Genomic DNA, 12,209 nt, shown 5'->3' with positions numbered 1-12,209 from the left:
TGGTGTTGAACTCCTGCGTAAATTTTCAGATTAAGGTACAGGAGACACATATTAAATCAGGTTTACAGCCATTTCTGCCCAGACACCAAAGTTACCTATAATTCAGTATTCTTAGGAACTAGCGTTTCCATACCGTAAATGAGTCTAAAATGGATTATCCACATCGATCAGCAACAGAGCTTCACTGAGATGCTTGTTTCCAGGCTTATGTATTTTTCCAGAATTTACATATGGATGTCATTTTCATTCTCTCTTCTCCGTTAAGATAATTGGCAACTTTATTGTATATCCTGAAAAATAAATAAACAAATGAATGGGTGGTCTAGTTTAGGTAAAAGTACTCATTGGTCCAGGATGGCTAAAAAAGGAAGACCTAAGAATGTTGAATTTTGGCTTCAAAAGGTAGGTTTTTTGCTGGTGGGAATCAACCCTTCATGCCTTTGTTTTGCAGGGAGTGAGCGGGGCATTGACAGTACTCATGAAGGACGCCATCAAGCCCAATCTCATGCAGACATTAGAGGTGAGCAGAGTGTTCCTGCCTTCCTGGATTGGTTGTAAAGCAGATTGTTCCTGGGGAGTCAGAGACCTTCTCTCCCTGGTCATCTCTTTCTTCCCATTCTTTCTCATAGTTGTGACTGGGACTTTACTGAAATCTAAAAGAGGCGGCTTCATACTTTCCCTTGGGAAGTCTTTTTCTTTTGGATTCCAGCTAATTTTGGTCCCCTTACCAAGTGGTCCCTTTTGAAGCAGGATGCGCAGCTTCGCTCACGATGTCTTGATTTCCACAGGGCACTCCGGTATTTGTTCACGCTGGGCCATTTGCCAACATCGCACACGGGAATTCCTCCATCATTGCAGACCGGATTGCACTCAAGCTTGTTGGTCCCGAAGGGTTTGTAGGCGAGTGCTTTTGCAAAATCAGTGATAGACTGTTTTTTCTTTTAACATCAAGGGAGTTGGGATGGCATTTTTACAGTTGCTTTTCTCGTGACAGTGACTGAAGCGGGATTCGGAGCAGACATTGGAATGGAAAAGTTCTTTAACATCAAATGCCGGTATTCTGGTCTCCGCCCGCATGTGGTGGTGCTTGTTGCCACTGTCAGGGCTCTGAAAATGCACGGAGGCGGCCCCACGGTGAGGATCAGGAGTTGGAAGAGGCTGGTTCTCAGAAATGTTCTGAAGGCTAAAGGGAAACTGGATGACTTGTGCCAGTTTCTTCATTAAGCTGCTCTTGTCCTCATGACTAATGGGTTGCCAGAAGCAGGGGATGTTCAGACGGCTCTCGTGCTGGCCGCCTTATCACTCCTAGGCAGTACCAGCTCTTGGCATTTTAAGAGGGCCGAGGTTGTCTTCATGGCCTACCTTTCGGAGCAAAACACCTGATAATATCAAAACCCCTCCAAGGACATGTGCTTGGCTATATTTACAAAAAACTCCTTTATGTTCAGACTGTTCTTTTTAAATCTGAGTCCCTTTTCCCTCTAACGGTGATGCTGGCAGCCAGCCAACGAAACCATTTAGCTGAGATAGAGGTCAGCCCCTTATTGGGAGGTGGGTGCTGGGCAGGACCGGTAACAGCTTGGAGTCGGGGGAGAAGGAGCTCCAGACTGCCTCCAGGTGATGGGGAGAAACAGGTGAGCATGGTTGATCTTCAGCTCCAACCTGAACTTTGTGTTTTCCTGAATTCATACTGCTTAGAAATTGTACTTTCTGCTCTATTATTTTAACACCTTTTCTTCAGCACCTGCATGTGAAGACATGGTGCTCGTTTTCAGAAATTAGTTGAAGTATGAAATTTCCTGTCCTCTGGGAGCTGGTCTAGTAACTTGATAAATAAGACCTCCCTCACCTACAAAAGAAACTCACTGTTTCTTAGTGTAGTGATCAGGGGTTTTCCTGTTATAGCAGTTCTCAAGAATGTTGGTCTCAGAACTTCCTTAAGCTCTTAAAAATTATTAAGGGCCTAAAAGAGCTCTTTGTTCAGGTGAGTTATGTCTGGTGATATTTACTATATTAGAAATTAAATATTGACATAAATATTAACATAAATAACATTTTTTTAAGTGAAAAGTGACTATATTTTCCAAAACAACATTTAGGCATTGTACGTTTTTCAGATCTCTTCAGTATCTCGCTTAATCGAAGACTGATGGAGTCTCATCTTTGGCATTTGATCTGTTGTGATATCACATGTTACATAATCTTCGGAAAAGTCCATTGTATACTCAGGAAATAATGAGAGTGAAAAGAGCCATAATGTCTTAGAATTATGGAAATAGTCTTGAACTCTTGGACCCCATGAAAGGATTAGGTCCCCACTAAGGGGAGAGCCACTGCTCTCACAACCCCAGCACACCTCTGCAGTCGTACTCGTCCCCGAGGCGCTCCTAACCCAGGATGCCCCTTTCTGCTAGGCGTGCAGGACGGACTCCCTTTTCCTTCCTGATCATAACCAACATTTCTCTCTCTTGCACCCCCTCACTCACCCTCACGCCTTTGCACCTCCTCTCCTGATCTCATGTCTGGAAAACACTGTGGGCGCGTAAGCTGGCAGCACTGAGAGGAGAGCTTTGCGCACAGCTCTGCCGGGACCCTCGCCTGCTGCTCCTGTTACCTGCTGGAGCCACGTGTGGCCCGGACCGTGGGCTCAGGTCCCTGCTTCGTGCCCCGCCTCTCCGAGGCCCCTTTGGAGTTGGAGCACCATGGTGTCTCTGAGGAAAGGGAGCAGAGCAAGCTGAAGGCTTCTTAATCACTGTCCATTGCCCAGTGGGGTCCCTGGAACTGGCGCCTTCACCCCTGTTGCACTTCCCTGTGGATGCAGCAGGGCTGACCCACCAGGTACCTCTGGAACAGTGAGCACCCACAGAGGAAGAAAATCCTTGTGTGTTGTTTCCCTCTTGTTCTTGTTGCTCACGTGCCCCATTCAGCCCCGCAAGGGAGTGGGCTGGCTCCATGGACCAGCTCACGGACCCGTCGCAGGGCATCTGACTTCACGGCAGATGTCTCAGGGTGGCTTTTGCAGGGCTCACAGCTGCCTTGTTCTCTACACTGAGCTTTACCTCCACCCCCACTGCTGTGTGCTTCACTCGCTGGGGTTATTGCCCCTGCCAAGGACACATCCCTTCCCTCACCTGCCTTCATAGATTCATCCCTTCTCACCTCTTCAATTCAGGCCACGAAGGTCTCCCACTCTGCTCAAAGCAGTCATTTTTGTTCTGTCCCATAGTTTTGGTCATAGCTCTAAATCCTTAGGGCAGAAAACAACCTTCTACTGCTGTGTATCCCACAAGCATGCAGCTTCTGGCCTTTAACACATGGCAAAGCACTGTTTGAAGCCGAACTCTAATTGAAGTAGAAAATGCCTCTGACTTTGCTTCTTTTCCTTCCAGGTTACTGCTGGACTTCCTCTGCCCAAGGCTTACATAGAGGAGGTAACTTCAGTCACTTCTAATTACTTGGCCTAGAAAGCACCACGTTCTGAATCAGCATTTCCCAACCTGGCCCATTTAGAAATGACTGGGCTGTCGCTATGACCCAGGGTTGCTCTTGGGAGCAGGGTGTGCTAACAGGCCTGCAGTGTGCTAAAGAACTGTACTAAATGAAACAGGGAAGAAATGCCTCATAAAGCAATTGCCCGCATAGGATGTCAGTAAAACCGCTCCCCTAGACCAGTGGTTGGTTCTCAACCAGGAGCAACACCCCCCATCCCAACCCTCACCCCAGCACATTTTGCAATGTCTAGAGACATTTTTGATTGTTGCAACTTGAGGTGGGGAGTGCTACTGGCATTCAGTGGGTAGAGGCCAGGGATGCTACAGTGCATAGGACACTCTCCACTATAAAGAAATATTCAGCCCAAAATGTCAGTAGTGCTGAGGTTGAGAAAGCCTGCACTAATCTCATGGAAGTTTCCTTGTCTTCCCTGCATTAGCTCGTTGATTCTCAAATGCCGTTCATATCAGAAGCAAGTAGAGGCCTTTTTTGAAATGCTTTTTCCTCTGCAGAGTTAAATCCATATTAAGGGGCCAAGATAGGGTCAGCATCCTGGTTATTTTTCTAGGCAGTTTTCATAAACTGATTTGGTTTATGGCATTAAGCAGGGGCTCAAGGAATTGTGAGCTCAAACCTTTTCATATTTATATCATTAACCATCGAAGAAACATCTCTAGCACCAGTTTGGGGTTATCATGTGAGAGATTAGGCCCCCGAATGAGATGGTAAGCTCGGCTGCTATCACTGTTGATTCAAGTTTTTCTGCCTTTTTTGGAAGCTTTTAAATTGTCAGGCAGTACAGGGTCACTTTTCAGCCCCCAAATGAAGTAATTCAAAAGCAGCTAGCAAAGAATTGCTGGTGCCTTCAGTTTGCCTGTCTTCTGAGTTATGATTTGCCTTTTATGGTCATTTGTCTGATTCATGCGTAGGAGGGGAATTCACAGTTCTGGCCCTCCTGCCACCCCGCAGCCTTTCCTGCATCTAATTAGAGCAACTGCCCTTCACTGGCCCAGCTGGTGTCTTCGTTTAAGAAATTCTACTTATTTAAAACTGTTCTCAATCAATCTTATGTATTAATTGGTTTTCATGTGACTAGAGGTAAGGAATTAGCTGTGCTCTTTAGAATGTCAACTAAATTCTAATCTCAGTTTTCAATTATTAAAGGGGGAAAAAAGCATAAATCATGTTTATAATGATCTCAGTTGTTTTCTATATCTTACCTTTTTTCTGCTGTTTTATGAAATCCACAAACCAAGCGCTATTACTGCTAGGTTTTACTCACGATCTAGTGTACTTATTTTTATATAAGACTATGATATTTTCATTTTTAAAATACTTAATGTATTTTAAGCTTATATAATAATATACCCTTGGTAAAAAAAATTAAATAATACAAGAATATAATATATATATGATTTGAGTCCCCAGTTAACAGTTGGTGCGTATCTCTCAACATTTAAAAAAATTCCATGAATATGCACGTGTATTTTTGTATTTGTCCAAAAATGGGATTAATTAATCTCTTCATAGTTTTGCCATTTCAGTACATCTTTGAGAGGTTCCATGCTAATACAGATATTCGCACTCTTCATAACATGTACCTGATACATATTTATCGAGTGTGTATATCATGATTCACTGGCTCAGTCCCCTACTGAAGGAGCTTTGTGTTGTTTGCAGTTTTCCCATGCTGCAAGCAGTGCTCCAGGAAGCATATTTTAAAATATTTTAAAATGTGTTTCCTTAATTACTTTCCTTTAAATTTCATAGTATTTGGTTCTTAAAAATGGTATTTATCTCATTTCTGACACAAGAAGGTTTATGGTTCTAACACAACATTGTAAGCAACTATATACCAATAAAAATTAATTTAAAAAAAAAAAAGGTTTATGGTTGAGTTCATTTAAACCCGTGAAAGCATCACTGACGACTCCATGTTTTCTGACAAATGCCACGCACTATGTATGCTAGGCCCTGTCTTCTGATGGCAGGGTCTGTGCCATGCTGAACAGAGTCGGTTTGTACTGCTGTACCATATAAGTACATACAATCTATAAAACAGGGGTCGTAAATATAATTTATTTAAAGGCAGCTGATTCCGTTCAAACAGCAAATAAGCTATTAAGGTACAGCACGATGAGGGCAGATGCACCAGCAAATCTCACCCTTTCAGGGCAGCCAGGACAGGAGCACAGCTCACCCTAGGGCTGCAGGCTCCAGCATGTCTCTATTGGCTTGTCCTGACAGTGAGTGGCTTCTGGGTCAAGGAGACAGTTTCTCTTTTAAGAAGAACCTGCAACTGTTTTCAGTTCTGCTCTCTGACCTCACAGACCTTCCACTGTTGTTTCTGCAGAACCTGGAGCTGGTTGAAAAAGGCTTCAGTAACTTGAAGAAACAAATTGAAAATGCCAGGATGTTTGGAGTTCCAGTGGTAGTGGCCGTGAACGCCTTCAAGTAAGTATAAAGTGTAAGAGTCGAGGGAGACTGTGGAAAACGGCCAGCAAACATCTCCTGGTGCTGATTGTGCAGCCCAGCTTTTAGCTTTGTTCTCTTCTTCAGTTACTGCTATTGGTTATTAAGCCTGTGCTTTGGGAGCTGTTGATGAGAGCCTGCCATATGACAGGCACCGCATATGTCACAGGGGACTCATCACCTCACTTGCTGAGGGTCCAGAGTCAGATTTGGCTCCTGTGGGTGCCCTTCTCCACCAGGTGAAGTGGGTAACACACAGGCCAGAAGTTAACTGTTCCTTTTGGTCTTTAAAGGCCTTTTGTGCTAAGAGAAGGTCATAGCCCTACACAGTTCCATTAGTTCACCAGGCCTGGTAGGATGTTGTCTTGACAATTTGTTAAACGTATTGAGCTGGAAGTGTTCCTGTAAGAGAACTTGTGTGGGTTGTTTAGTTATTGTAATGCTGGTTTTGGTTTTGTTCTGATGGTCTAATCACAGCAAAATAGGAAGCAAAATTTTTGAAAAGCTAGTATTTATCGATTCCTTATGATGTGCCTAGAATGTTATAAGTACTTTGCATGTATTTACCATCTAAGCCTCATAACATCCCAATGAAATAAGTGCTATGATTATGCCCATTTTACCCATGTGGACACCAAGGCACATAAAGTTTAAGTAACTGGCTGAAAGTCACCCAGCTAGTAAATTGTGGAGCCAGGGTTCAAACCCAGGCAGTATTACTTGATTAGTGTCTGTTTATCAGTGGGTAATTCACATGGGTTTTAATGGCAAAAACATGACAGATTCTGTCCTCTCCAGCCATCGTCAATGCTTTAACATGAAGCGTTGCCTTTACAGGACAGATACGGAGGCCGAGCTGGACCTCATCACCCGCCTCGCCAAAGAACATGGGGCTTTTGATGCTGTGAAGTGCACTCACTGGGCAGAAGGGGGCAAGGGCGCCCTGGTGCTGGCTCAGGCCGTCCAGAGGGCAGCTCAGGCACCCAGCAGCTTCCAGCTCCTCTATGACCTCAAGGTGGGTTACCTGCTGTATGCAAAAAAACAAAAAGCACAGTGCAGTTTCTGTGTGGCTGCTTCTGCTTAGAGCCTGTGTTTAGCAGCTTCAGCCTGTGGGTTTGATTCCCATGTAGGTGAGTTACACGACCACAGCCTGGACTCTCAACTCCAGACAGATTTCTTATCAACACACGTTGCTGCTTACGGGCAGAGGAGGGCGTCCAGGCAAGAACACCCCAGGAGGTTGGCTCACATCCTAACTTTGAAAAGACTCACAGTACAGTCCCTTTGCTGGCAGGAGAGAGAGGGTTACATATAGAAGCAAGAGTCATGGCAAATTGGCAAGGGGCTACATCAAACTCAGAAACATTTTCCCCAATATAGGGGAAAGCAGTGTGGTCCGAAGTGTACTTCTGGTACGGGCGCTGCCTCAAGTTCAGAGAAGCACCCAGGTGCAAAACCAAAGCACCTTGGCAGGCTTCAGCATTCTTTCCATCACTGAGTAAATTATGGTACATCTGGCTCAGGCAGAAGCACTGCTTATTCTGGGACGCAGTAAAGACAGTTCACAAAAATGTTGTTATTATAGGGTTGTATTTTGTTTTCAGTTCTCTGTGTATTTCAGGATGTGATTAGACATTAAGTAGTATGCCCACAATAACTGGAAACTGTTAGGAACATGGGATGGATGTTGAAGCTAGTTCTGCTTGTATTATCTAGGCTGCTTTTTGGCTTGGTTTTTAGAAGATAATCATAAACTTTCAAAAATAGCCATAAAAAGGTAGACGGAAGAAACCCTATTGCTCTTGAATTTTAACAATCTCGTTTTCTTTGCCCCTTGCAGGTATAATACTCTTATATCTTAGTTACAATTAATTAACATTCTCCTATTGACATGGACATTTTCCTGTTGAGCTTTAGTTTTATAGACTGGTTTGAGAACCTGTTCAACCAACCATCTTTTTAGGAAATGCCCTAAACACAAGTTTGCACACAACTACAAAGCATTTATAGGCACCCTTTCTAAGCCGCATCCACAGTACCTGAATTAGGAAACCCAGTCCTTGAAGGCGAGCAGGAAGCCTGGAAGAAGTGGGTAATGAGGACTTTATGACCCATTTCTACCTGGAACTTTTCTCTGTTCTGACAAACAGGAGGCTGCCACTTTTTGTCTGAAGCATCTGTTGGTCTTAAATCACTCCTCAACGGACGTACTTTTGCTTCAGAAGTTCTCAATATGCCTTGGCATTTATAGAGCTCCAATTATAAGAGGCATATGAAAGTAGTTCCCATTGGATCTTTATAAAGCTGTAATTGAATAGACAATTATATTTATTTATATCCATTATACAAAGCCCCTTCATAAATGATCCCTGTTTAGTTGAAAATGTTTATTTTCATTATTTAAGATAATTATTTCTTTCACCAAACAAAACTCAGTGTTCTCTTAGCCTTAGTTGCTAGGGAGCATAGAGTCTGATATTGCCTGATTTCAGTGATTTGCTCACCCAGGTTACCTGTGAATAGCTGTCCTTCCCATTTCCTTCGGGTAGTTTCTCCCTGTGCTGTTTGCTCTGAATCCTAGTGCCTTGAGCTAGGCTGCAGGAGCATTTAAGAGGCCAGGCCCCACTTCCGAAAGCTTTGCCCTGGAGGAAGCAGCCCTGGGCTTCCTTGTTAGACCTAGAGGTCACTGGTTGGACCACTGGCCTCCCTCTGCTGCACTGTTTGCACAGGTGCCATGGAAAGCATATCCTTTCCCACCACACCCATTGCATGTTGGTTGTGTAAGTCACTAGGTTGTTTAAATATGTAGATGATCTAAAGAAATATATATATATGTAGATGATCTTGTTTTTATAACAATTTCTAAGTAGCAGCAATTAACGATCGGTATGTTGTGTTAAAGATAGCATCTGCCTCTCCTGTACACACCAGGGGTTCTGTGAATGGATATCAGTTGCCTTAGTTCATAAACAGTATCCCAGGTCTGCTTTGACAGGAGACTGATCTTCGTTATTGGAGCGTTACATTTTATTTATGAAGAAATAGTTATTCTTGAGTAGTGAGCAGTATTGTTTATGATAGTGAGGTCTTAAATACACACACACACAGTAATTTTACACCTGTGGGACATTTTCCACATATAAAATCTGGGGCTTGGTAGTAAAAAAAAAGTTCTAATCCAATAAACCTCAAACTATTTGCCTGTTTCTGTATGTGTATAAAAACTTCTCTGGCCCTTTTGGGGACTCTGACCTGGAACATGGCTGTAAGTAAAGGTTCGTGTCCTCATGGGTGTCTAGTCATGGTCTCCCCTCTCTTTCCTGTCTGTTAGCTCCCAGTTGAGGATAAAATCAGGATCATTGCACAGAAGATCTATGGGGCAGATGACATTGAATTGCTCCCCGAAGCACAGCACAAAGCTGAAGTCTACACAAAGCAGGTAGATGTTTGGTTGGTTCTTTCAGCTCTTTATCCAGCAGGCCTTGGGGTCAGAATCCCTGCATTCTTCCAGCCCACCAGGCATTGCTTCCCTCTTCTGGGCGGCAGCCTTCTCCCCTCTTAAATACTGAGCGTGGATTAGGTGGTCTGGTCCCAAGTTCTTTATCTACCTAGAGGTGGTATGTGAGTGTGGGAAAGCCATGAGGAAATATGGGGTGTCTTTATTGAGAGCCTTTAGTCGTACCTTCATGTCTGCTCCAAGCTATCATTTTTAACTGGTTATATAAATGAAAGTGAAATATTCACTTGTGGGATATGGTCGTGAGTGCTTACCTCCTTCACCCAACAAAGGTTTTTTTTTTTTCTAATCAGTAATACCTAAGCTGGAGGAGGGCAGTGACGTAGAGATGTATGTAAAGGGAGTTGGATGTTTCAAATAAATTGCGGAAGCCATATCAGCAAGGTGCCCGGATGTTCTTCGTTGCGTTGCCAGCCTTTCATTTGTCCCACTTCTGTTCCTGTCTTTCCCCAGGGCTTTGGGAATCTGCCCATCTGCATGGCCAAGACACACTTGTCCTTGTCTCACAACCCAGAGCAAAAAGGCGTGCCCACTGGCTTTGTCCTCCCCATTCGCGACATCCGCGCCAGCGTTGGGGCTGGCTTTCTGTACCCCCTGGTGGGAACGGTGAGTGAGCACTGCAAGCAGAGAGCGCTGCTTGTTTACCCGTGCTTCTTAAATTGATTACTGAAGCCATCACGCAAATGCCGAATTAGCAGAGTTCATTGCTGAGGAGAAAGCTGGAGTCGGGCCCGTTACGATGAATCGTCTTGCTATGGACCATCTTGGTCTCAGTTCAAGGATGATGCTGTGACTGCTTGTACTGAATAATAATACTGTTTCCCAGTGGCAGTATGACCTTGACTGAATCCAGGATGGGCTTGATTCGTAGGCTGTGGTGGTGCTTATATATAATCACAACTGACTTTTTTGGGCACCTTTCACAGACTGACTCGGTCCTCCCAACCAGCCCCTTTGAGGCTCTGCACCTCCCAGGTCTTCTCGACAGGCCTGGAGTTTATGCCTGAAATTCAGGGAATGCATCATTTTTGAGTAAAGAATTTTCCCCTTAAAATGTGAGTGAACCCTGTAGATATGAAAGGGGAGGGGGTTTATTTACACTTTGAGATGATTTGATTATCAAATCTCATCTTACAGGTTTCATGCATGTTTAAGGAGGAAAATTGCTAATAGGGAGGTAGAGGAAAGCTTAAGGACATACTTGCAGTTTGGACTAACTTTGTCCCAGGGTCTGCATTGATCCTGTGCCCAGGTTCCCCCACAGATCTGCCCAGTGTCCTACATGTGCAGATTGTTCTTACTGCAGTACAGGATCGAAATAGTAAACTAAGCCAATACACAAGTAAAGGAAACCAATAGACCTCCTTTTGGAGCTTCTTTCAGTATAGTAAGAAAGCAGTAGGAGGTGATATGATAGTTGAAAGTACGGAACATTAAAACTGAATCCACTTTCACCCCTGCTGGTTTTGGCCTTGGGCAGGTTATTAAAGGTGTGAGCCCTGCTCTTGTCAGCTCTCTGTGGGGCAGCGTCATCGCGTCACAGTGGTGGTCAGACAGGGTGTGTGCACCAGTGCCCCTCAGCCCCTCCCTCCAGAGGCACAAGGCGTGCGTCGCTCTGCTCCGAGACATCAGTGCCTGGGGTTTGTAGAAATTCCCTTTCAGTAGGAACGTTAAACCATTTACCCAGCACCTCGAATATTGCAGAACGTGTGTTGTTTCCGGAGAAATTATCAGCACCTAGCAGCTGAAGGAGCAGTATTGTCGCTGCTACTTTGATGTGTGGGTGCAGAGGGGTGGCTGTAGAGACGAAAGCAAAGCTGAAAGTGTCAGGCTGGGATTTTCTCATCCAGAACAGACTCTCACCTTAGAAGCCCACCTGGACCAAGACGTTTCCGCACATAATCTAGACGCCTTAACAATTACTGTTCTTCAAGGTTTCTGATTGCCGTTGGGGCCTGAACAGGGTTCAGAAGCCTTGAGAGCATTTTATGTACTAATTCAAGGTGTGGTGGCTTCTTTTTGGAGTTTTATATCTAAGTTCCTATATGTATGTACACATACTCTTTTCTTTTAAAAACATTTTCTGATTATCAACATGACCAATGTTTAAGGGGAAAAAAGTCCTCTTTGGGAAAGAGTAGTACTGATAATTCTACTAATCGCTATTTTGGGGATTATCTTCAGAATTTTCTGCCCATGTGCACATGCGTGTCTACATCAGTGGGCACCTGTCCTTCATCTTTTTTATTTAAGTAATTAATTTATTTTTATTTTTGGCTGTGTTGGGTCTTCATTTCTGTGCGAGGGCTTTCTCTAGTTGGCAGCAAGTGGGGGCCACTCTTCATCGCGGTACGCAGGCCTCTAACTATCGCGGCCTCTCTTGTTGCGGAGCACAGGCTCCAGATGCACAGGCTCAGTAGTTGTGGCTCACGGGCCTAGTTGCTCCGCGGCATGTGGGATCTTCCCAGAGCAGGGCTTGAACCCGTGTCCCCTGCGTTGGCAGGCAGACTCTCAACCACTGTGCCACCAGGGAAGCCCTGTCCTTCATCTTTAGTGTCATCTTCAGGCTCTTAGGCTAGGGCGGAGGACCAGTCCCTTCCTTTTTCCTCCTTGTCCCCACGCTCAGCAGTTGCTTATCTCTTACAGAATGTGAGAACAGAGACCCATGACAGCTACCTGTAGTAGGTTCTAGGAAGTATTGATTGGCGCTCAGATGTCAGAACCAGCT

General features: G+C 44.5%; 1 protein-coding gene across 7 annotated transcripts in view; it reads left to right on the top strand.

Annotated features, from left to right (window-relative positions):
• The window catches only part of MTHFD1 (methylenetetrahydrofolate dehydrogenase, cyclohydrolase and formyltetrahydrofolate synthetase 1), a 59,459-nt gene that overhangs the window by 43,875 nt on the left and 3,375 nt on the right, over window positions 1-12,209 (top strand). For 6 of the 7 annotated variants that reach the window (XM_079912879.1, XM_079912881.1, XM_079912880.1 and 3 more), the window contains 8 exons: window positions 452-520; window positions 789-900; window positions 995-1,134; window positions 3,390-3,431; window positions 5,846-5,946; window positions 6,802-6,979; window positions 9,296-9,403; window positions 9,935-10,087. In XM_079912879.1, the coding sequence (XP_079769005.1) occupies window positions 452-520; window positions 789-900; window positions 995-1,134; window positions 3,390-3,431; window positions 5,846-5,946; window positions 6,802-6,979; window positions 9,296-9,403; window positions 9,935-10,087 (903 nt within the window). Of the gene's footprint in view, window positions 1-451; window positions 521-788; window positions 901-994; window positions 1,135-2,547; window positions 2,839-3,389; window positions 3,432-5,845; window positions 5,947-6,801; window positions 6,980-9,295; window positions 9,404-9,934; window positions 10,088-12,209 lie in introns of those variants that run through there. The other variant, XR_013827083.1, reaches the window with a different exon arrangement.

Source organism: Stenella coeruleoalba (assembly GCF_951394435.1).
Source record: "Stenella coeruleoalba genome assembly, chromosome: 2".
Taxonomy (NCBI): domain Eukaryota; kingdom Metazoa; phylum Chordata; class Mammalia; order Artiodactyla; family Delphinidae; genus Stenella; species Stenella coeruleoalba.
Note: the sequence above shows the minus strand (reverse complement) of the source record. Positions and strands in the feature narration are given on the sequence as shown.